General features: G+C 47.3%; 2 protein-coding genes across 3 annotated transcripts in view; one reads left to right on the forward strand and one right to left on the reverse strand.

Annotated features, from left to right (window-relative positions):
- LOC140421682 (leucine-rich repeat and immunoglobulin-like domain-containing nogo receptor-interacting protein 1) overlaps positions 1-26,107 on the reverse strand; it is a 216,193-nt gene that overhangs the window by 133,438 nt on the left and 56,648 nt on the right. The window lies entirely within an intron of this gene.
- On the forward strand, positions 19,949-23,194 carry LOC140421700 (uncharacterized). 2 transcript variants are annotated; one of them, XM_072506531.1, is made up of 2 exons: positions 19,949-20,001; positions 21,815-23,194. In XM_072506531.1, the coding sequence occupies exon 2, from the start codon at positions 22,012-22,014 to the stop codon at positions 23,035-23,037; it is 1,026 nt and encodes a 341-aa protein (XP_072362632.1). In that variant the 5' UTR covers positions 19,949-20,001; positions 21,815-22,011; the 3' UTR covers positions 23,038-23,194. The 2 variants fall into 2 exon arrangements, with proteins under 2 accessions (XP_072362632.1, XP_072362630.1); XM_072506529.1 differs by having other exon boundaries at positions 19,969-20,383.

Raw genomic sequence — 26,107 nt, forward strand, 5'->3', positions numbered from 1 at the left:
TGGTACAGATAGAGGCCATTTTGCCCATCGTGTGAGTGCTGGCTGAAGTGGAGCTTTCAGCTTAACCCCATTTTGCAGATCTCAGTCGATTGCCCTGTATGTCCCAGTCCTTCAATTGGATATCCAAGACATTTATTTTAAGAGATCAGGATTTCTGCTTCTAGGACCCTATCAGACAGTGAGTTTGAGACTCACACCACTGAAATGATGACCTCCCAGAAGCCATAGCTTTGCCAAAAGAAGTATCCATTCTAAAGTGTAAGGTCCGTATTCAAGACAACACTACAGAAGCACAAGGAAACGCCCTTGAAGACCGAGTAGCAAAGGAAGCTGCCTCCCAGTGGGATTCTTCAGCAGAACCAAGACACATCTACAAATTGGGAGTGACCAATTTATTACAAGATCTACATGAAATGCAACATGACTCTACACAAGAAGATAAATGGTCATGGTTAGACTCAGGTATCCAGTTGTATGATGATGATAGATGGAGACAAGTTCAGACTGATAAACAGTTGCACCACAGGCACTGATGCCATTTCTGGCCCAACAGATCCATTCATGGGGACGTTTAGCCCCAGGACAGATGGTGGCTTGATTCCAGAAAAGTTGGTGTGGCAAAGGATTCAAAAAACATGCACAATTGGTATCAAACCACTGTGTAACATGTCAAAAGAACAACTTTGGACCTATAACATCAATGCCTCAGCTAAAAGCTCCTGCCCCTGCAGGACCATTCCAGAAAGTACAGGTCAATTACATCGCCCTTCCTACATGTCAAAGATACACTGACATCCTTGTAATAGTGGATAAGTTCTCTAGATGGGTAAAGGCTGCTCCAGCCAGGAGGGCTACAGCCACCCATACATCCAAAGTCCTATGCAAAGGCTATATTCCCAGATGGGGAGTACCAGCTAGCATTGATTCAGACAATGGAACCCACTTTACAGGTGCTGTTTGCCAGGTGGTGTGCAGGTTACTGAACATCGATTGGAATCTACACTGCCCTTATCATCCAGAAACATCAGGACAAGTGGAACGCATGAACCGGACTTTAAAAGAACGATTGTCCAAATACAACCAAGAAGGCAGGAATTGGATTCAAGCCTTGCCACTAGGTTTGTGCAGTATCAGAGCAACCCCAAACAGAACCACAGGCCTAAGCCCTTTTGAGGTCATCACTGGCAGACTCATGTCCCTGCCAGGAACTATTGACTTAAGAAGGGCAGACTGTCATCTGATGAGTGATGTTTTACTTAGTTATTGTCAAAAGTTAACAAATGCTGTCAGGTGTTGGCGGCGTGGGGCGTTCCTCCTGAGGGGGGGGCCACTACTCGGTGCCCGGCGAATCCGTTTACGTAAAAAAAGATTCAGTGCGAACCTTTAGGAGCCAAGTGGGAAGGCCCCTACCAGATATTACTCACATCCCAGTCAGCCGTGAAACTCCAAGGAAAGAAATCATGCATTCACGCGTCACATGTGAAGCACGCGTACCAAAATCAGAATCTGTAAAAATGTTTGCCATAATATTGATTTTCAGTTACGTGCTTGGCCCAGCAGGCCTTGCCCAGGAGTTCAATGTTAACACTTTCCTTTACATGTCCCATACCTATGCCAGAGACTTTAACGTCTCTAAATGCTGGGTGTGTTCTTCTATCCCAACCAATTCCCAAGTCGGTATCCCACGACAACCTGTTCCTTTTACTTTATCCCAAATGGCAGAATGGTACATTTTCCAAAATCCCGACTGTACCCTCCCCCAATGTGGAGACACCAGAACCAAAGAAATGATAAACGATGAAGTGAAGAGATGGCGATCTGCAGGCCGCCCATTAAACACTTTCAAGGGATGGTTTCAACATGTCTGTGATCGGAAACAGAAACCAGCCCAAGTAACCTTCCCAACTGGTCATAACCACACTGGGACCATATGGTTAATCGGCTATAATCATAGAGCATGGAATGCGGGATACAGTAAATGTGAATATTATTTGGATGCGAGTGCCAGAACACCGTGCACTCATGACACAAGAAAGGTAGTGGTCTCTGGACATGAAGGGAATCCCATCGACTTTAAAGGGCTACCTAATCACACCGATGGGACAAATTGTACAGAACGTTAGTCCCCACAAGTGGTTGCCCAATATTCTACCTATAATGGCACCTATTACATCTGCCGTAATACTGCATAACCTTGGCTCCCAATGAGCTGGAGAGGAGCGTGCTATTCAGGATTCATTGTCCCCTTCATCCGCCATTCCTTTCCCTTTCCCTAGCCGATGCTATAAACGCAGACTCAAAACATGGACCTCTCATCCCACAGTTTGAGAAATATCAACCTACCACTATCATCACGAGGTCTAAACGCAAGATCATAGGAGCTGAGAAATTCTTTTCTGCTCTCATCCCTGCCTATGGCGTCATCGTATTGACCAGAGAATACATTAAATTGGCCGTAGACTGAGAGAAAATAGCCAATGACACTGCCCGAGCCCGAAGTAACATTTCAGCTGAGATGCTAGCCATTCAAACTGTGGCTTTACAGAATCTGATGGCACTTAACTATTTGCTCGCCGAAAATGGTGGAACCTGTGCCCTGATTGGTGCAGAGTGTTGCACCTACATCCCAGTAATTCAGAAGAAATCAAAAGCTTGTCAGCACATATGCAAGAAGAAGTTGGGAAACGTTACCAACCCTCTGACACCCCTCTTTGGGGATGGCTCTCTGGGTGGGTGGGTGACACAGGAATTTCCATCATTCAGGGACTTCTCTTATTTTTCATATTTGTGCTTGTCATTTATGTAGTGATCTTGTCGATCAGATGCATTGGCCAATGTATGGCTACCCATAATGCCCCAATAATCAAAGTGGTTCATAGTGGTCCAACTGCACTACCAGCCCATGACATTGAACAAGGCTCCTACTATTGAACTTTTATTACTGCATTATTACCCAAATATTACTGCATTCATATAATCAATTTCCATTATTACTGAATCGTTATTGTACTGTATAATTATATTTTTGAATAAAATGCTTCCAGAATGCTTGTATCGCTTGCAAAGCTTTGTCCGCTCCAGTGTTGAAGGCTGTTCACAAACAAGTGAACGATTACAGACAATGTGAATGAGTTACTCCCTGCGCTTACTTCTATCTTGTCACATTTCTTCCTTAATTTCTATTCATTATTTTGATTCATCTTATTAATCTTTAGAAGAATCAAAAGGGAGGACTGATAGAAATTGGCTTTTCTAGTTAGCTATAGATGCTAAAGGTAAACGGGTTAAATGAGAACACATTAAGCATAATTTGAGTGCAACAAAGCTGAAAACCCATTATGGATTAATCCAGAACATCCACTTTAGTTTTCTTTCATTCAACCTAGATTTTAACATTTGCAAATTGTTGAGCCAAACAAGGTCAGTGACGCCAACTAGCTAAAAGACCCCTTTGTATGCTGCTGCTTTTCCAGCACAGGCAGTCCCGTTTCCATGGTAATAGACAGTCAAAGGTTATAATGCCCTGAAGGTTGTGTTTTTTCAATAAATGTTGAGATGCAGGTGTCGATAATTTGGAAAATTGGCAAGCGATGGAATGGGAAAATTACATAAACATATTCAAATATCTATATCTCTTAAATTGATGGACAGCCACTTTGTCTGAATTGAGAAAATTCTAAATAGTTAAAGCCAATCAGCAGTAAAAAGAAGGCCAGACTTTGAGATAACAATTCTCTTAAGAATCACTTACCGGAATGGAAAAGTGCTTCTGTTGCTCTGTTCTGTTTCTCTTCTTGCTCACTCCATCTATATTTCTGAAACCTTTGCTGCTCGCTTTGCTAATCGCAATTACCCAGTTATTTTATCTGGTGTATTATGATATGAATGAAAACTCAACTTCTGTATTCGCGAAAGACAATTAATCTGACTAGCTTGCTGCAGGGCTAGTTCTTTCTAAATTTTGTAATAAAAAGAAGTTTCCCAATGGCACAGCTGACAAATAAATTTCAACTGGACTTTGCCAAAAAGCACAGACTTGACCTCTGTTATTTGGAAACTGAGAAGGGAAAACGAATTTCCAAGGTTCAGAATAGACACAGAGATCCATTACCCCCCTTCCACCCGCAATCCTCTGCAAATTACTTTAAATCTAAACCCCTTGGTTATTGATCTATTCATGAAATAGATCCTTATCCATTCTATCTAGGCCCCTCAGAATGTTAAACACCTCAGTTAATCTCTCCCCAGCATTCTCTGTTCCACAGAAAACCACCTCAGCCTCTCCAATCTTCCCTCATCGTTAAAATTCTCCATTTGTGTCAACATCCTCGTCAATCTGCATTCTCGCTGTATGAATACATCCTTCCTGTAATGTGGTGACCAGAACTGTACTCAGTAATGCAGCTGTGGTTTAACTAGTGTTTTGGACAGTTCCAGTATAACCTCCCTGATCTTATAATAAAAACAGGAAATGCTGGAAATACTCAGCAGCTTTGGCAGCATCTGTGGAGAGAGCGGTTTCAGGTCTTTCCTCCAATAGAAATTGCTGGGAATATTCCCTGCTCCAGTACTCTGTGTCCCTGTGAATAACAAAGTATCCTCTCTGCCTCTACAATCACCATGTCTACCTCTCCTGTCACCTTCAGGGATCTGTGGACATGCATTCTAACGCCCCTCTGTCCCCCTACACATCATACCATTCATAGTCTTTCCCTTTGCCATGTTTGTCCTCCCCAAATGTATTTATTACCCCGCGCTTCTCTGGATTGACCTCGGTTTGCTACTTTTCTGGCCCGCTGATCAGTCTATTTGATGTCTTCCTGCAGCCATTGCAGCATTGGTTCAAACATGGACAACAGCACTGAATGCCTGAGGTGAGATTGACTGTCCTTGACATCAAGGCAGCACTTGACCGAGTATAGCATCAAGGAGCCCTAGCTAATCTGGAGTCAATGGGAATCAGGGTGAAAACTCTCCGCTGGTTGGAGTCGTACCTGGCACAAAGGAAGATGGTTGTGGTGGTTGGAGGCCAACCATTTCAGCTCCAGGACATCACTGCAGGAGTTCGTCAGGGCAGTGTCCTCGGCCCAACCATCCTCAGCTGCTTCATCAATGAGCTGCCTTCATCATAAGGTCAGAAGTGGGGATGTTTGTGGATGACTGCACAATGTTCAGCACCATTTGCGACTCCTTAGATAATGAAGCAGCTCTTTGTCCAAATGCAGCAAGACCTGGACAATATCCAGGCTTGGACTGATAAGTGGCAAGTTACATTCATGCCACACAAGTGTCAGGCAATGATCATCTCCTACAAGAGAGGATCTAACCATCGCCCCTTGACATTCAATGACATTACCATCGCTGAATCCCTTACAATCAACATCCACTGGTCAAAATCTGAACTGGACGTGCCACAGTAATACTCTGGCTGCCAGGGCAGGTCAAAGATGAGGAATCCTACGAAGGGTAACTCATCTCCTGACCCCCCCCCCCCCCCCCCCCAACCTGTCCACCATCTGCAATGCACGAGTCAGGAGTGTAATGGAATATTCTCCACTTGCCTGGATGAGTGCAGCTCCAACAACACTCAAGAAGCTCAACAGCATCCAGGACAAAGCCCGCTTGATTGCTCCCCCTTCCACAAACATTCAAACCATCCATCACCGACGAACAGTGGCAGCCGTGTGTACCATCTACAAGATGCACTGCAGTAACTCACCAATGTTCTTTAGTCAGCACCTTCCAAACCCATGACCATCTAGATGGCCACGAGCAGCAGATCATGGGAACCCCATCACCTGGAGGCTCCCCTCCAAGTCACTCACCATCCTGACTGGCAAATATGTCATTGTTTCTTCCTGTCGCTGGGAGAACATCCTGGAACTCACTCCCTAACAGCACAGTGGGTGGACTGAATGACTGCAGCGGTTCAAGAAGAAAACTCCCCACCACGTTCTGAAGGGCATCGAGGGATGGGCAATAAATGCTGGCCTAACCAGTGAAGCCCACATTCCATAAATGAATAATAAAAGTCTGCAGCTTTCTTTCTCACTGTCAAAAAGAGGACCGTAAATGACTTAATGCTGTCCCCATGTTAAACTCAAGAAGCATGGAATCATGACCTGAGAAATCTAGAATCGCACTGGAAATACTCCACCAATCACAAACATACCCCTCGACCACTGCCCTTTGCTTCCTGTTGCTCCAGTTGATGTCACTTCCTGCACTTGTGATTGTTCTGGACATGAGAAGTATCCTGGTTTTCCCACGTGGAGCAGGACTGGAATCCCTGGCCAGGTCTTTAGTTATTTGATTAGTTGACTTAAGCAAAATAAATTTAAGATTAAAATAAATAAAGATTCATCAGCTTCTCACCAATCAGTTTCTTCCATTGAGCTGAAGTCACCTTTTACCGAGAATTAACTGAAATGTTTTTGATAATTGTTTTATTTAAATAAATTTAAAATACCCAATTCTTTTTTTTCCAATTAAAGGACAATTTAGCATGCCCAATTCACCTACCCTGCACATCTTTAGGTTGTGGGGGTAAGACACACGCAGACACAGGGAGAATGTGCAAACTCCACATGGACAGCGATCCGGGGCCGAAACCAGGTCCTCAGCGCCGTCAGGCAGCAGTGCTAACCAGGATGCCATTGCACCATCCGTTTTTGTTAATTGTTAATATCTAAACCTCTCAAATGATTAATTGACTGAGAAATTCAGACATCTTTACTCTTACAATGTCAACTTCATCTTTATCCCCTGGATTTGATGAATGGACCACGATTCTATGAATGATGATCAGATTGATTTCAGTTTTGTGATGACTAATGAATTGTCTCACTTTACAATTGATGAATCCAGTGACCAGGATGTGCTCTCCACAGGACTGGGATGCCCTGTCATTGCCTTTATTTATTTCATTATTAACTGACTGAAGCAACAATAAGCTGGAGGTTAAAATAAATAAAGATTCATCAGCCACTCACCAATCAGCTCGTTCCATTTGCCTGATGTCACGTTATTTTTCTCAGGAATTAACTGAAATGATTTTCTTCATTTTTGTTATATAAACAGTTTAGATTTTAACTTCCTGAAGAATTCTGATTTTTTCACTGTTACAATCGCTTGTCATTCAGCTTCAACTTTATCCCCAAGATTTGATCAACAGAACACTGACTGCAATTATATAAATGATCAAATTGACTTCAGGTTTATACTAATTAATGAATCATGACTTATAGTTCATTAATACAGTGACCAGAACGCTTCTTGCATCATCTCCTTGCTCTTATATTCCAGGCCTCATCCAAGAAAGGATTCTTGGCTGCCTGATCGATCTCTCCAGCTACCTGTGGATAGGGACTCCAATGCCTCTCTGTTGCTCTACGTTCTCAGTATCATTCTATTTATAGTTCATTTCCTTGTCTTGTTTTCACTCTGAAATTCATTATCTCTCACTGTTTGTAGCACAGTGGTTAACATTGTTCACAGCGTCAGGGTCCTAGGTTTGATTCCCAGCTTCGGTCACTGGTCTGTGCGGAGTCTGCACATTCTCTCCATGCCTGCCTGGGTTTCCTCCGTGTGCTACGGTTTCCTCCCACAATTCCTGAAAGACATGCTTTTTAGGTGAATTGGACATGCTGAACTCTCCATCTGTGTACCTGAACAGGCGCCGGAATGTGGCGACTAGGGGGTTTTCACAGTCACTTCATTGCAGTGTTAATGTATGCCTACTTATGACAATAATAAAGATTATTATTAAATTGAATTCCGGGTTGGCAGGGTGGTGCAGTGGTTAGCACTGCTGTCTCATGGCGCTGAGGTCCCAGGTTTGATGCTAGCCCTGGGTCACTGTCCATGTGGAGTTTGCACGTTCTCCCCATGTCTGCGTGGGTCTCACCCCAAGTTAAAAGATGTGCAGGGTAGGTGGATTGGCCACTCTAAATTGCCGCTTAATTGGAAAAAAATTGAATGCTCTAAAAAAAAAAATTTAACGATTGAATTCCATTTGTAATGGTTCTGCCCATGTGACCAGTCCATTGATATCTTCCTGCTGTCCACGGCTTTCTCCCTAAATGTCAACCATACATACAATTGTTGTACCAGAAAACTGTGAAGCCCCACTGGAAACAGGCATCCAGACATCATTCAATCCTGGATGTGATTCACAGCAGGAATAACAGCAGAATCCATCCCTGCTGTCGCCTGTGAACTTGCTGGTGTCGCAGCAGGTTGTTTGACTGAGCGAATCCCCTCCCACACACACAGCAGGTGTACGGCCTCTCCCCACTGTGAACTCGCTGGTGCTTCAGCAGATTCCATTTACTTTTAAATCCCTTCTCGCAATCAGAGCATTTGAAAGGTCTCTGATCAATATGATAAGTTGGTGTGTAGTCAGGTGGGATGACTGAGTGAATTTCTTGTCACACACGGGGCAAGTGTACGGTCTCTGTCCAGTGTGAACTCGCTGGAGTACCAGAAGGTCGGATGAATCAATGAATTGCTGCCTACACACACGGCAGGAGAACAGTCTCTCCCCAGTGTGAACTTGGTGTCTCAGAAGGTGGGCTAATCGGGTGAATCCCTTCCCACAATCGGAACAGGGGAATGGCCTCCCTCCGGTGTGAATGCGTTGGTGTTTCAGAAGATCCCTTATACTTTTAAATGTTTTCACACATTCAGAACAATTAAAAGGTCTCTGATCAGTGTGAACAAATTGGTGTGTCTGGAGGTTCGATCCACAAGTGAATCTCTTCCCACACACGGAGCAGGTGAACGGCCTCTCCTCAGTGTGAGTGCGTTGATGTATCAATAAATAATTTTTACTTTTAAAGCTCTTCTCAAACTCAGAACAATTAAAAGATCTCTGATCAGTGTGAACACGTTGGTGTGTCCGGAGGCTCGATGACTGAGTGAATCCTTTCCCACACACGGAGCAGGTAAATGGCCTCTCCCCAGTGTGAGTGCGTTGATGTAACAGTAAATTATTTCTGCTTTCAAAGTTCTTTTCACAGTCAGCACATTTAAATGGTCTCTGGTCAGAGTGGACCTGGTGGTGAGTTCGGAGTTTTGATAAAGTATTAAATCCCTTTCCACATTCCAGACAGGTGAAAGGCCTCTCACCACTGTAAACATGCTGGTGTATGATGAGGTATGATGACCGAGTGAATCCCTTCCCACATGTAGAGCAGGTGAATGGCCTTTCCCCAGTGTGACTACGTCGATGAGTTTCCAATTCAGACGGGTAATTGAATCCCATCCCACAGTCCCCACATTTCCACGGTTTCTCCATGGGTATCGACAGGTTTATCAGATGTAGGTAAGATGCAGATTTGAGGTCACTATCAGATCAGCCGTGATGTTATTAAATGGTGGAACAGGCTCACGGGGCTGAATGTCCAATTGCTGCTTCATGATTCCTATTGTGCGAATGTCCTTTTGTCTCTTCAGCTTGGATTCAGTTTGTTGTGGGCAAATTCTCCACTTCTAACCCCTAGTAAAAGGAGTTTACAAAAGTCATCAATGTCAGTCCAGGATAGAAATTCTCAAAGAGACAATGCTAGTTTCTCTGGAACATTTTTTCCTCTCCTGTTCCCCCAAAGCTGTCAATCCCCGTTCCACACACTCTCCCTCCCTCCTTCCTGGGCTGAAATCCAAACCCATCTCCCCATCTGCACCATTTCTTTCCTCCACTCCCAGTTTTCTCCCTCCCTCTCCTCTGCCTGGGTTCAGTTCTCCAGCTCCTGTCTGCAGACTGACAATAAAATCAATGGGTCTTATTGGGGGTTTGGGGTCTCCAGCGGGTGTTTGTGAATCCTCCCCACCCACCTGCCAGGGTTTCCTTCCTTGCCAGAGATCAGAGTCCTCATTGATTTGAGTAAAAAGTGTAAGCTCTCATTTCTTGTCCCCCTCCCCCATCCTCTGATGTGAACCATCCTCCAGTGTCTGAAGCAGGATAGTGCCCGTTAACCTGGGCCTGTTCCCGGGAGGGAGGGAGAAGCTCCGCAGCTGCAAACCAGGGAGCTGACAATAATTGTGAAGGGTTTGCTCCAGCTCACAATGCCTGGGGACTGATTGACAGCGGGTTCGGAGCTACAGGAAGAGGGGGCGTAGCTGGAGGACCAAACTAGAGCAGGTGGTCCTCCAACCAATCAGAGTGAATGGGAGGCGGGGGAGAGCCTCATACGGCGCTTAATCTGGGCCTTTCTGGGATAAAAGCCCGAGCAACTTTCGCCGGAGCAACTTTTGCCGTCAAATGTCATCCCTCCCTCCCGACTTACCCGGTGGTATCTGACCGGTTGAGAATTTCCAAACAATCGCCTGAACCGACTCTTATTAAAAAAAATATGTTTTTATTAAGAATTTTTCAACAATATTTTCCACCTTACAAACAAACCCCCCCGTAACAAAGAAAAGAAAGAGAACTCGCGTGGCAAGACATGAACATGGCAAGTCAATAAGATACAGAATTTTGTACATTGGATTCATCCCGTACATGTCAATTTCTGGATCATTCATGTGTTTTCTTGCTCAAATGCCCCCCAAAGAAACCCCCCTTTCCCCCCTCCCTCCCCTCCCCCACCCCACGAACGATTACCCCCCCTCCCCCCCCGGGTTGCTGCTGCTGCTGTCCGACCTTCATTAAACGCTCCGCGAGATGGTCTAGGAACGGTTGCCACCGCCTGTAGAACCCCTGCGCAGACCCTCTCAAGGCAAACTTTATCCTCTCCAACTTGATAAACCCAGCCATATCATTTATCCAGGCCTCCACGCTGGGGGGCTTCGCCTCCTTCCACATTAGCAAGATCCTTCGCCGGTCTACTAGGGACGCAAAGGCCAGAATGCCGGCCTCTTTCGCCTCCTGCACTCCCGGTTCGTCCACTACTCCAAATAGTGCTAGCCCCCAGCTTGGCTTGACCCGGACTTTCACCACCTTAGATACTGTTCCCGCAAATCCCCTCCAGAACCACTCCAGTGCCGGGCATGACCAAGACATATGGACATGGTTCGCCGGACTTCCTGAGCACCTCCCACATCTGTCCGCTACCCCAAAGAACCTACTCAGCCTCGCCCCCGTCATATGCGCTCGATGAACCACCTTAAAATGTATCAGGCTAAGCCTGGCACACGAGGAAGAGGAATTAACCATACTTAGGGCATCAGCCCATAGCCCCTCCTCAATCTCCTCCCCCAACTCCTCCTCCCATTTACCCTTCAGCTCCTCTACCAAAGCCTCCTCCTCTTTCATCTCCTCGTATATCGCCGACACCTTGACCTCTCCAACCCATACGCCCGATATCACCCTATCTTGAACCCCCTGTGCCAGGAGTAGCGGAAATTCCCTCACCTGCCGCCTCACAAACGCCCTCACCTGCATGTACCTGAAAGCATTTCCCGAGGGTAGCCCAAACATCTCCTCCAGCGCCCCTAAGCTCGCAAACGTCCCGTCAATGAACAGGTCCCCCAAACTTCTGATCGGAGTTACTCTCAATACTCCGCATCCTCCAGCTCACCATGCCCCGGGGAGTGATTGACAGCATCTCCAGACCAATAGGAAGAGGGGGTGGGACTGGAGGACCGAGCTGATCCTGCAACCAACCATTGGCTGAAACTCTGCATCATTTTGAAAACTGATTTGTCTCAAACTCCAGGAGAAAACTGGACCTTTCTGTTTGTGGCTTTAAACAGATGAGAGGAAATGAAGGGATCTGGAAAGTGTCATGATATCCATATTAACATATCATGTTGCAATCACACACACACACTGATGGACAGGTCGACGGACCAATCAACACACATGCAACATCACAGCCAATCACCAGTGAGAGCACACGCACTATAAAACAGGGAACACCACAGTTCCCGCTCATTCCACCAGGAGATAGCTCAGAGCTCACAGCGTGACACTCAGACATACACCATGTGCTGAGTGCCTCTCTAAGATAGTGCTAGGGCTGGGTCCACAGGTTAACTGGTGAAGTATGAACCACAGCCAGAAGTTAACAGTTGTTATTACTGAATAATAAAACAGAGTTGTACAATCTACAACTGTGTTGGTTCGTTTGTACATCGGAACACCCAACACGACATGATACCAGGCTTGGAAACTCGCCAGCAACTGTGAAACCTACCTGCACATCTTCAGAGATCTGCCATCCTGCGCCATAGACACCATCAGCCCGCCGCAGCCGCTCCAAATCGCTGGAAATCTCGGTGTCAACTGGAAGCTGTTTAAACAGCGCTTCCAGCTCTTACTATTAGTCACAGACAGGAAGAAGGCCTCGGACACCAGGAAGATCGCCCCCCCTCCTCTCCACGGCAGGGCAACACGCCATCCACATCTACAACTCCCTGGCATTCGCGGAAGGCGAGGACAAGACGAAGTACAAGACAGTCCTTCTAAAATATGAGCAACACTTCAGCGTTGAAGTGAATGAGAGCTTCGAGAGGTACCTCTTCCAGCAGCGCCTGCAGGGTAAGGATGAGCCTTTTCAATCCTTTTTGACACACCTCCGTATCCTCGCGCAGTCCTGCGGCTATGAGGCCACCTCCGATTCCATGATTCGGGACCAGATAGTTTTTGGAGTCACCTTGGACACCCTACGACAGCAGCTTCTCAAAATAAAGAGCATCACCCTAGCCACCGCCATCGGAACCTGCATCCTCCACGAAAACGCGACCAGCCGCTACTCCCAATTCCAGGCGGCCAAATCGGCACGGCAGGGGTCCTACGAGGCCGAGCGGGTCTAGTCGATCGAGTACCACCCGGCCCGCGGCCCGGATGAGGGTGGCCGTTTTGCACGCTTTCTGAGGCTTGTACGCGCCAAAAGAGGGGACGTCGGCGCAGAAGGACATGATGCGCAGGTGCGCTCTATGCAGGACCGAACTGCGCATACGCGGTGGCGCAACGAACGCCATGATGTCACGATGTGCGGCAACTGTGGATCCGCACACAAAGCGGCAATGTCCAGCCAAAACCCGACAATGCCTCCGCTGTGGCAAGATGGGCCACTACGCTGCCTGCTGTCGAGCAGCTGAACCTGCCAATGCTCCGCAATTCCACCAGCCTCACAGGAACGTGTGGGCCATTCAGCCTCCATACACCGAGTCATACCCTGACGACGTACAGACTGGTGATACCGACGACCAGGAAGCCTTCCGCGTTGCGGTAATAGACAGAAATCAGATGTCCCCAAGTAGGACCCACCAGCCGATGCCAGTGCACAGCGTTAATCCGGGCGATGAATGGTGTGCCACCCTAACGGTCAACCGATCACCAATCACATTCCGTTTAGACACTGGTGCCTCCGCCAATCTCTGTGCATGGTCAGCCTTCTACACCTTGAAGGTCAAACCACCGATTCGGCCATCCCGCTGCCAGTTGGTCGATTACAACGGTAATGTTATCACGGCCATGGAGTCTTGCCAGCTCGAGGTTGCACACAATTCATACACAGCCACACTGTCTTTTGAGATAGTTGGATCCTCGAAGGACTCTCTGCTAGGCGCACAGGCGTGCAAGATCCTCCACCTCGTTCAGTGGGTACACACTCTGTCTCCAGAAAGCACGTCCGATTTCCCGGATGCAGACTTTAGGGCACAGCTCCACTCACTCCTCGCCCACAACCAGCAGGTTTTCGAGGGCATGGGCACGCTGCCCTACACTTACAGAATACGGCTCAAACCGGATGCCACCCCAGTCATTCACGCACCTCGTAGAGTCCCAGCACCACTCAAGGACCGCCTCAAGCAGCAGCTGCAGGATCTGCAGGGCCAAGGAGTGCTTTCCCGGGTCACGGAGCCTACGCCATGGGTCAGCTCCATGGTGTTCGTAAAAAAGCCCTCTGGCGAGCTCTGGATCTGCATCGACCCGAACGACCTGAACAATAACATCATGAGGGAACACTACCCCATACCCAAACGGGAAGAAATCACGAGCGAAATGGCCCGGGCTAAACTTTTTACCAAGCTTGATGCCTCAAAGGGCTTTTGGCAGATTCAGCTGGATCAGTCCAGCAGGAAGCTGTGTACTTTCAACACTCCCTTTGGCAGATACTGCTACAATAGGATGCCGTTTGGCATCACCTCGGCATCCGAAGTGTTTCATCGAATCATGGAACAGATGATGGAGGGCATCGAAGGCGTGCGCTTCTATGTTGACAACGTCATCATCTGGTCCACCACACCATGGGAGCACATCAGTCGTCTCCAGCGCGTCTTTGCTCGGATACGAGAACACGGCCTGCGCCTCAACCGAGCCAAGTGTTCTTTTGGCCAAACTGAGCTAAAGTTTCTGGGGGACCACATATCCCGGTCAGGGGTGTGTCCGGATGCAGACAAAGTGACAGCTATTGCAGCCATGCCGCAGCCGGCAGACAAGGAGGCAGTGCTACGCTTTCTCGGGATGGTCAACTTCCTGGGGAAGTTTATTCCCAACCTTGCCTCCCACACAACGGCTCTTCGCCACCTAGTGAAGAAGACTACGGAGTTCCAATGGCTTCCCGCACACCAGAAGGAATGGGAGGAGCTCAAGATCAAGCTCCCCACCGCCCCGGTATTGGCGTTCTTCGACACTACACGAGATACAAAGATCTCGACTGATACCAGCCAGTCCGGCATTGGGGCGGTACTCCTGCAACGGGACAACACTGCAGCATGGGCCCCGGTCGCCCATGCCTCGCAGGCCATGACCCCCACAGAACAGCGCTATGCGCAGATTGAGAAGGAGTGCTTGGGTTTGTTAACCAGCATAGATAAATTCCACGACTATGTGTATGGTCTTCCTCAGTTCACTGTGGAGACCGACCATTGCCCCCTAGTCGGCATCATACAAAAGGACCTCAATGAGATGACCCCTCGTCTCCGACGCATTCTGCTCAAGCTCCAGAGGTACGACTTCCAACTGGTCTACACCCCGGGAAAGGACCTCATCATCGCGGATGCCCTGTCCAGAGCAGTGAGCACACCGCCCGAATCGGGGGGTTTGTCTGTCAGGTCGAAGCACATGTAGCCTTCACATCGGCCAATCTGCCAGCTACTGATGCAAGTCTGGCCCACATTCGCCGTGAGACTGCGGCTCACCCCCTTCTACAACATGTGATGCGCCACATGACGGAAGGGTGGCTCAAGGGGCAGTGCCCACAATTCTACAATGTCCGGGATGACTTGGCCGTCATTGATGGTGTCCTCCTAAAGTTGGACCGGATTATGATCCCACACAGCATGCACAGGCTTGTCCTCGAACAATTGCACGAAGGTCATCTCGGAGTTGAAAAGTGCAGGCGGAGGGTCCGAGAAGCTGTGTACTGGCCGGGCATCAACAACGACATCGCCAACATGGTGCTCAACTGCCCCACCTGCCAAAGGTTTCAGCCGGCGCAACCCCCTGAGACGCTTCAGCCCTATAAGTTGGTAACGTCCCCCTGGGCAAAGGTGGGTGTGGACCTTTTCCATGCACTCGGCAGGGACTACGTCATCATAATTGACTATTTTTCCAATTATCCGGAGGTCATACGCCTGTACGACTTGACATCATCAGCTGTAATCAGAGCATGTAAAGAAACCTTCGCTCGCCATGGCATTCCGCTTACCGTCATGTCGGACAATGGGCCCTGTTTTGCGAGCCAAGAATGGTCTTCTTTTGCCGCTTCATATGGCTTCACACACGTGACAGCCAGCCCTCTGCATCCCCAGTCAAATGGCAAGACGGAAAAGTGCATCCATATCGTGAAGCGGCTCCTCTGCAAGGCTGCTGATGCCGGATCTGACTTCTGTTTAGCCCTGCTGGCCTATCGCTTGGCCCCACTGTCCACAGGCCTCTCACCAGCCCAGCTGTTGATGGGTCGTGCCCTCAGGACCACTGTGCCGTCCATTCATGTTCCTAAACCCGACCATGCTCCAGTACTGCAAATGATGCGACAGCGGCATGCTCAGCAGAAGGTGGCACATGACACTCGGGCAACTGATCTTCCTGCCCTGGCGCCTGGAGACAACATCCGCATACACCTACCAGAGGGTGGCTGGTCGGCAACTGCCGAGGTTCTCCGCCTCGTTCCTGGTTCGCATGCCTGATGGCTCCATTCGCCGGTGTAATCGGCGGGCCCTTCGGCTGCTTCCACGCTCGCTACGTGATCATGCACCGGTGCCACGCCCTCCTGTTGTCCCTGATGTCGACTTCGTGGAGCTTGCTGCCACTCTGCCTATTCCTCTATCGCCCATGGCCAGGCCCATTACTCAGCCGGTGGATCCTGACCCACCCTTGAGGCGGTCAACCCGAATTCGTCACCCACCTACTAGGCTGGACTTATGAGCCTGTTTGCACATTGGACTCACTGAATTGTTGTGCAACAATGTTAACATGTTTCACTTTTTGTCGTTCCAGGAGTTCTCTTTCGAGATTTGATGATTGCACTTGTTTTGTTTGTGGTACAACCTTGTTGCTATGTTGCACCTGACACCTTCCTATGTATATTGTTCAGCCTCATGTACATGTTGTAAATATTGCACACACATACACAGCCGCACTCAGTACACACCAATATTTATTACCATGTAGGCACATATTCTTGTGAAAAGGGAGGATGTCATGATATCCATATTAACATATCATGGTACAATCACACACACACACTGATGGACAGGTCGATGGACCAATCAACACACACGCAACATCACAGCCAATCACCAGTGAGAGCACACACACTATAAAACAGGGAACACCACAGTTCCCGCTCATTCCACCAGGAGATAGCTCAGAGCACAGAGCGTGACACTCAGACATACACCATGTGCTGAGTGCCTCTCTAAGATAGTGCTAGGGCTGGGTCCACAGGTTAACTGGTGAAGTACGAACCACAGCCAGAAGTTAACAGTTGTTATTATACAGAATAATAAAACAAGAGTTGTACCATCTACAACCATGTTGGTTTGTTTGTGTATCGGAACACCCAACATGACAGAAAGCAGCAGATTCTTCATGTTGTTCCAGGAAAATGGGGCCTGTGGAATGACAGGTTTTACACAGCACACGGTCAACCTGTGGTTTCACGCTGGGTAAAGAATCTGCAAACAAGGCAAGGGAATAAATCATCAATGGTAGGACCCTAGGAAGTACAGAGGATCAGAGGGGCCTTGGTGTGCATGTCCATTGGTGGACATGTAGATAGGGTGGTTAAAAATATAATATGGAATACTTGATATAAATACTTGAATAAAAAATGATACAATACTTGAACAAAAGAGGCCTGGCCAAATCCCATTCACCACCACCCTACTCCGCCTGGCTGAACTTGTTCTATCGCTCAACAACTTCTCCTTTAATTCTTCTCACTTTCTCCAAATCAAAGGTAGCAATGGGTACCCGCATGGGTCTGAGCTATGCTTGCCTTTTTATGGGGAACATTCCTTGTTCCATGCCTACCTGGGTCCCCTCCCACAACCCCTTTACCGGTACATCGATGACTATTTTGGTGCTGCTTCATGCTCTCGTCCGGAACTGAAAAAATTCATCAACTTCGCTTCCAGTTTCCACCCCTTCATCACTTTCAACTGGTCCATCTCAGACTCCTCCCCTCCCTTCCCTTCGTTGACCTTGCTGGCACCATTTCCAGCAATAGACTATCTGCTAATATCTATTACAATCCCACTGACTCCCACAGCTATCTTCGCACCCTACACCCTGTATGGACTCCCTCCCTTTCTCGCAGATCCTCCGCCTCCGTCGCATTTGTTCCAATGATGCCACTTACCAAAGTGATGCTTCAAATGTGTTCCTTCTTCCTCAACCATCATTTATCACCTCCAGCTGTTGACAGGGCCATCAACAATGTGCGGTCCATCTCCCACACCACTACCCTCGCCCCGTCCGCTCCCTCCAAGAACATGGATAGAATCACCCTCATTCTCACATTTCACCCCACCAGCCTCCGTATGCAAAGCATAATCCTCTGCCATTTTCAGCGTGATGTCACCACCAAACACATCTTCCTTCCACTCCCTCTGTCAGCATTCCACAAACACCATTCCCTACGAGATAATCTAGTCCACTCTTCCACCATGCCCAACACCTCTCCCATCATCCATGGAACCTACCATGCAATTGCGGAAGGTGCAACACCTATCCTTTTACCTCTTCCATGCTTAACATCCCAGGCCCAAAACATTCATTCCAGGTTAAAGCAGCGTTTCACATGCACCTCTTTCAATTTGGTCTATTGCATTCACTGCTCCCAATGTGGTCTCTGTATTGGAGAAACCAAACGTAGACCTTCGGTCTCTGCGCATTCAGGACCCTGACCTTTCCGTTGATTGCCATTTTAACACAAGACCATGTTACCATGCCCACATGTCTGTCCTTGGCCTGCTGCAATGTTCCAGTGAAGCTCAACGCAAACTGGAGGAACAGCATCTCATCTTGCGGTTCGACACGCTACAGCCTTCCGGTCTCAACATTGAATTCAACAACTTCAGATGATTAGTTCTAGCCCACCTCGACCCCTTTGTTTTCATTCAATTTAATTTTAACTGTCTTTTACCTTTTATTTCTTTGTCTGTCTTTATGTATATTTTCCCCCCACTCTTTCCCCCTATCTGATCCCCCCTTTCCCACTGTTACCAGACTCCTAAACGACCCTCTTATGGACTGACCTCAGTAACACTACACCCCTGTATGCTTCACCCGATGCCGGTGCTTATGTAGTTACATTATGTACCTTGTGTTGCCCTATTATGTATTTTCTTTTATTTCCTTTTCTTTGCGTGTACTTTATCATAGAATTTATCATAGAATTTACAGTGCAGAAGGAGGCCATTCGGCCCATCAGGTCTGCACCGGCTCTTGGAAAGAGCATCCTACCCAAGGTCCACACCTCTACCCTATCCCCACAACACAGTAACCCCACCCAACACTAAGGGCAATTTTGGACACTAAGGCAATTTATCATGGCCAATCCACCTAACCTGCACATCTTTGGACTTTGGGAGGAAACCGGAGCACCCGGAGGAAACCCACGCACACACGGGGAGGATGTGCAGACTCCGCACAGACAGTGATCCAAGCCAGAATGGAACCTGGGACCCTGGAGCTGTGAAGCAATTGTGCTAGCCACAATGCTACCGTGCTGCTTAATGATCTGTTGAGCTCTCGCAGAAAAATACTTTTCACTGCACCTCAGTACACGTGACAATAAACAAATCCAATCCAATCCTTCCCCCCTTCATCTCATTTTACCTCTGTCCCAGTCATGTCTCCCCTTCCCTCAACATCTACATCTGTCACAGCTTACTCTCTGATTTTAGTTTCTCTGCTATTTGCCCTTTTATTCTCTCTGGGGACTGCCATTATCATAGAATTTGCAGTGCAGAAGAAGGCTATTTGACACATTGAGTCTGCACCAGCCCTTGGAAAGAGCACCCTAATTAACCCATGCCTCCAACCTATCCCCATAACCCGAGGAACCTTTTGGACACTAAGGGGCAATTTAGCATAACCAATCCACCGAACCTGCACATTTTAGCACTCTTTTCCCTTGGTTTCTGTGGTTTTGACTCATCTTTCATTCCCTCACCCTATAGTATAAATATGTCCCACTTTTACGGCTTTTATCTTTGACAAAGCGGCATCTGGGCCCTTTTTTTCTCCTTACATATGCTGCCAGACCTGCTGAGATTTTCCAACATTTTCTCTAGTTTCAGATTCCAGCATCGGCAGCAGTTTGCTTTTGTTTAGAGCAGCCATTTAAATCACTTTGGAAAATAGAACATAACACACCCATTTACACGAATTTGTCTTTTATTTCAACGAGGCAACAAAATATATCTTCGTCTACCTATTCGGAGTTTCAGTAATGCTGTTATTACCCAACATACCCAGCGTTTGTGAATCTGCCCTGATCACTCCCCAGGAGCCCAGTACGCCGGCGCAATGCTGTATATAGAGCATGCGCAGTGTCACTTTGCTCCGAGGCCTGCGAGTGCTGGAGAGTTTTTTTTCGGCAGGTGAGGGTCGCTGGGAGGAATGGAGTGGGGAGTCGGGATGGGGAGGGAGCGGAGGCTTCATAAACACCTGGTGCAGACTGCAAGCCCCGCCAGGAGCCTGGAGGTCCCGTGCTTTCGGTTCCAGGGCCTTTTCCTGGGAACAGGCCCCAGTTAACGGCCGCCATCTTGTTTCGGCGGGCAGCGAAGCGCATGCGCGGATTCGGCCAGACGAGTGGGCGGGCTCTCAGTGACCCGGATGGTGACAACAATCCAAACAAAACAGCTGGAGGACATTCCGCTGAGCTGACTGGGTGGCCTTTCGGTCAGATGGTTCAAATTAGAGCAAAATACTGCGGATGCTGGAAATCGGAAGTAAAGACATAAAATGTGGACAAATGTTCAGGTCTGTCAGCTTCTGTGGAGAGAAACAGTTAATGTTTGGAATTTAAATTATCACAGCCGCAGGGAATGAGCATGTGGAGGGGAGGTTGGGGAAAGTAGATTGTGAGTGAGCAGGGGTAGTTGGAGTGAGTGAGGAAGGAGGTCTGAAGACAGGAACCTGTGAGTGACATGGGGAGGGGGGGGTTGAGAGAAAGGCTTCTTACTGAGTTGGGGGAGGAAGTTTGATGAGAGTGACCTGAGTGGGCAATGGTAGTTAGGATTAGGGGAACAGGCTTCTGTCTGTCAAGGGAGGGGATATTGACAGAGTTTTTGTGTTTATATGTTGGGGACCAGCATGGAGTGTCTGGGAACAACCTAAGATCCAAGGGAGCTCTGTACACACTGTTGGTTGGTAGAACAGGCAGAGTGTAAGTCAAATATTTTATATTTGGAATGTTATAATGGCATTTTTGGTTTTGGACAACTGTTGGGCCCCCTCCACCAAGTAAATGGTGTGCAAATGATACCCCTGATAAAGCCACATGTCTCCAGTTTCCACAATCTTCACTCTCAACAGGTTTCACCCTTTCCTCCATCAATTGTTTTGTCATCAACATCTCCCACCATACCCCCCCCCCCCCCCCCTCCCAAGATGTCCCCTTTTCTCCAGTGGATTTGGTCACTCCTGGTGTTGGGTGAACCGGTATTAGTGTGAATCTGCACACAAGCAGCAGATTTTGACATGACCTTGTGTGAAGTTGAATCTGAGGCTGGCAAGGGGATCATTTGAGTCGTTAAGGATTGAGGTGACAAAGGAATGAATGAATTTCAGTAGCAGATGAGATGAGGCAGCAGCAAATCTGGACAAAGTTACTGAGGTGGAAATAGACAGTCTTAGTGATGTGTCGTCGAAAAAACAGTTTGGGATGAAATTTGACAACCAGATTATGAACAGATTGGTTCAGCCTCAAAGAGTTGCAATAGAGATAGTAGCTAGGGAGTGGGATATGTAACAGAAACTGAAGATGATTGCTTTCCTCGTCCTGATATTTAAATGGAGGACATTTCTGCTTATCCAGTACTGAGTCGGACAATTCGGGACATTTTCTGACTTGGAGGGACACTTGGAGATGATAGTGGAGGTTAATGGTTTTGGATGTTACATGAGAGCTCTGGTCGAGTTTTAGATAAAATCCTCTCCTTCAAGCCTTCCCACTCCCACCTCCCTCTTCCTCTCTCCCCCAGACCAGGAGGTGTAGGCCCAGATCAGGTGGCAGTTTCCCTTCCCAGAAGTACATTGGTGAACCAGTTGTTTTTTATGACAATCCAGAAGTTTTCATGGTCACATTTCCTAGTGCCGGTCCCACAAATGACCAGATTCATCCAACTCCATTTCACAAGCTGCCTTTCTGTTTATCACTCTCTTTTTCTCCTCTTTGAATTCATTTTTCAGGATATTGGAAGGGGTGATTTGTAAATATCACATCAGGATGTAACAGTCACTCGACTCATCAGAGCCAGAACATTATCAGCTTTTGAACATGGAATCAAAAAAAAAACGCTCACAATGGGGAGAAAGTGTTTCCGTGTTCTGTGTGTGGACGAAGCTTCAGCCAATCATCAAACTTGTCAAAACACAAGTGTTGTCCCATGGGGGAGAAACCGTGGAAATGTGGAGACTGTGGGAAGGGATTCAATTACCCGTCTGAGCTGCATATTCATCAGCGCAGTCACACCGGGGAGAGACCATTCACCTGTTCTGTGTGTGAGAAAGGATTCACTAAATCATCTGACCTTCTGAGACACCAGCGAGTTCACACTGGGGAAAGACCGTTCATCTGCTCTGTGTGTCGGAAAGGCTTCACAGCTTCGTACCACCTCCTGAAACACCATTGTATCCACAGTGAGGAGAGAAATGGGGAGAACATGTTTCCGTGTTCTGTGTGTGGACGATGCTTCAGCCGAAAATCAAACCTGTCAAAACACAAGTGCTGTCCCAACGGGGAGAAACTGTGGAAATGTGGAGACTGTGGGAAGGGATTCAATTACCCATCTGAGCTGCATATTCATCAGCGCAGTCACACCGGGGAGAGACCATTCACCTGTTCTGTGTGTGGGCAAGGATTCACTAAATCATCCGACCTTCTGAGACACCAGCGAGTTCACACCGGGGAGAGACCATTCACCTGCTCTGTGTGTCGGAAAAGCTTCACAACCTCATACGGCCTCCTGTCACACCATCGTATCCACAGTGAGGAGAGACCTTTTCAATGTTCTTACTGTGAGAAAAACTATAAAAGGAAAAGAGATCTGTTGAGCCATAAACTCACTCACACCGGGGAGAAGCCGTTCACCTGCTCCATTTGTGGGAAAGGATTTGCCCGTTCATTCGATCTGCTGACACACCAACTTGTTCATACTGATCAGAGGCCGTTTAAATATCCTGACTGTGAGAAGAGCTTTAAAAGCCGGAAGGATCTGCTGACACATAAACACACTCAAACCAGGGAGAGACCTTTCATCTGTTCTTTCTGTGGGAAAGGTTTCTCTTGGAAGTCCAACCTACTTAAGCACCAGCGGAGTCACACTGGGGAGAGGCCGTTCATCTGCTCAGTGTGTGGAAAGGGATTCATTCAATCATCCCACATGGTGAGACATCAGCAAATTCACAAGTGACTGCAGGGATTGGATTTGGATTCTGTTAATCACATCTGGACTGAACCATCTTCACTCTGACAGCTGAAGTTTGTTGCTGCTGATATTAATAAGCCTGAAAGCTGGGGTGTGCATTGATGTTCTGTATAAATATTGATTAAATCAGCTTTGATTCAGACACTTGTGTTTTGAATATTTGGTTTCCTCAATGATAAGAGGAGACTGATTGATGTCCTGTTACTGACTGGGACATTATTATCATCTTTTCTTGCTCTGAATTATTTCTGCTCTCTGGTTCACCTTCTCCCAGATTAAACGCTGAGCTTTCACCAATCCTATCAATCTGTTGCAGACGTTGAGCGGTTGGTGAGTTTCACCTGATGTTGGTGTCACTTGCCTTTCGGAGGATTTGCCAGTTTTCTGAAATTCCAGTGTGGTTCTGTGTTGATGTAATGATCGGAGTTTCAGTTCCAATGCTGATGATGGAGGGCCTGTGCTGACAAAACCACAGCATTGTTACAGTTCAGGAGGAGGCCATTCGGTCCATCGAGTCTGCACTGCTCACTGAAAGAACATCCTACCTAATCCCAGTCCCCTGCCTTATCCCTGTAACCTTGCCATTCTTTCTTTTCAGATAACAATCCAATTCCTGTTGAAATACCTTGAAAGGAGCTGCCTCCATCACCCTCTTAAGATGTTCGTTCCAGACTCCAACCACCCTCTGGGTGAAAACATTTTTCCTCGCATCACTTCTGTTCCTTTTGCTAATTATTTTGAATCTGTGCTCTCCAGTTCTTGATGTACTCCAGAAGGGAAATAGATTTTCATTATTTACCCTGTCCACACCCCTCAGGATCATGATTCCCTCTACAAGTCTCCAATCAGCCTTCTTTTCTACATGGAAAACAGACCCAACCTCTCCTCATAGCTCCAGTTATTTATCCCTGGAATCATTCTTGGGAATCTTCTCTGAACTCTGTACTCCAATGCCTTCATATCCTTCCTCAAGTTTAAAAAAAAAATCTCATGGGATGTGGTGTTGCTGGCTGGGCATTTACTGCCCATCAGTAATTGCCCTTGAACTGAGTGCTTTGCTCAGCCATTTCAGAGGGCATTTTCAGAGTCAACCACTTTGCTGTGGGTCTGGTGTCATATGTGGGCCACACCAGGTAAAGGCAGGAGATTTCCTTCCCTAAAGGACATGAGGGAACCAGATGGGTTTTTATGACTATCAACAGTAGTTTCATGGTCATCATTAGACTTTTAAATCCAGATTTTTCAAAACTGAATTCACATTCAGTGGGGCAGCACGGTAGCATTGTGGATAGCACAATTGCTTCACAGCTCCAGGGTCCCAGGTTCGATTCCAGCTTGGGTCACTGTCTATCTGGAATTTGCCCATCCTCCCTGTGTGTGCGTGGGTTTCCTCCGGGTGCTCCGGTTTCCTCCCACAGTCCAAAGAGGTGCAGGATAGGTGGATTGGCCATGATAAATTGCCCTTACGGTCCAAAATTTTCCTTAGTGTTGGGTGGGGTTACTGGGTTATGGGGATAGGGTGGAGGTGTTGACCTTGGGTAGGGTGCACTTTCCAAGAGCTGGTGCAGACTCGATGGGCTGAATGGCCTCCTTCTGCACTGTAAATTCTATGATACATTCCACCATTCCAAATACTAACTAAGAAGTTAATTTCTGAACTAAAGAATTGTGAGTTCTTCAAAGATGTAACAAGCAAAGTGGATAATGGGGATCCTGTAGATGTAGTGTATCTGGACTTCCGGAAGGCGTTTGATAAGTTGCTGCAAAGAAGGTTAATTGACAAGGTGAGATCACATGGGATTAGGGTAATTTATTAGCTTGGATAGAAGACTGGCTGAAGGACAGGCGACAGAGAGTCAGGATAAATAGTTCTTATTCTGGATGGCAAGATGTAACTAGTGGGCTGCCACAGGGTTCGTTCCTTGGGCCACAGTTATTTACAATCTATATTAACGACTTGGATACAGGGATAGAAGGTTCAAAAGACAAATTCTCAGATTACACAAATATAGGTGGGACAGTAAACTGCAATGAGAAAATAAGAACCTTACAAATGAATATCGATAGGTTAGGAGAGTGGGCCAAAATGTGGCAGATGGAGTTTAACTTGGATAAGTGTTAGGTCATGCATTTTGGTCCAAAAAAAATGGAAAGGTGGCTCATTATCTAAATGGGGAGAGACTTTGGGGTGCTCGTATGCAGAGGGATCTGGGTGTCTTTGTGCATGAGTCACAGAAAATGAGCATCCAGGTGCCGCAGATAATAAGGAAAGCAAATGGAATGTTAGCAAAAGGAATTGAGTAAGGAAGTGTTGTTGCAACTATACAAGGCATTGGTAAGATCGCACCTGGAGTATTGTGCACAGTTTTGTCCCCTTAACAGCCCCTTTGTTCCCGTAACAGCCTCCCTGAACAGGAGCCGGAATGTGGCGACTAGGGGCTTTTCACAGTAACTTCATTTGAAGCCTACTTGTGACAATAAGCGATTTTCATTTCATTATTTGCGAAAGATGTAGTGGCATTGGAGGCAGTTCAGAGGAGATTCCAGAGATGAGGGGTTTGTCGTATGAGGAGAGATTGAACAGTATAGGCCTATATTCTCTGGAGTTTAGAAGAATGAGGGGAGATCTAATTGAGGTCAAGAAGATGGTAAAAGGTATGGATAATGGGTGGCAAGGCAGCACAGTGGTTAGCACTGTTGCTTCGCAGTGCCAGGGTTCCAGGTTTGATTCCTGGTTTGGGTCACTGTCAGTGCGGAGTCTGCACGTTCTCCCGGTGTCTGCGAGGGTTTCCTCCCACAAGTCCCAAAAGCTGTGCTTATTCGGTGAATTGGACATTCTGAATTCTCCCTCTGTATTCCCAAACAGGTGCTGGAATGTGGCGACTAGGGAATTTCCACAGTAACGTCATTGCAGTGTTAATGTAAGCCTACTTGTGACAATAATAAAAATTATGAAATATACATGGAGCTGATGCTTCCTCTTGTGGGGGATTTCAACCGAGAGGTCAGGATCTTAGAATAAGAAGTAGCAAGTTAAAAACAGCTTTGAAGAGAA

This window comes from Scyliorhinus torazame, chromosome 5 (assembly GCF_047496885.1).
Source record: "Scyliorhinus torazame isolate Kashiwa2021f chromosome 5, sScyTor2.1, whole genome shotgun sequence".
Taxonomy (NCBI): Eukaryota; Metazoa; Chordata; class Chondrichthyes; order Carcharhiniformes; family Scyliorhinidae; genus Scyliorhinus; species Scyliorhinus torazame.

What these genes read in the sequence shown, in the direction of transcription:
- LOC140421700 (XM_072506531.1), top strand. Translation starts at nt 22,012, where the DNA reads ATGGGGGAGAAACCGTGGAAATGTGGAGACTGTGGGAAGGGATTCAAT.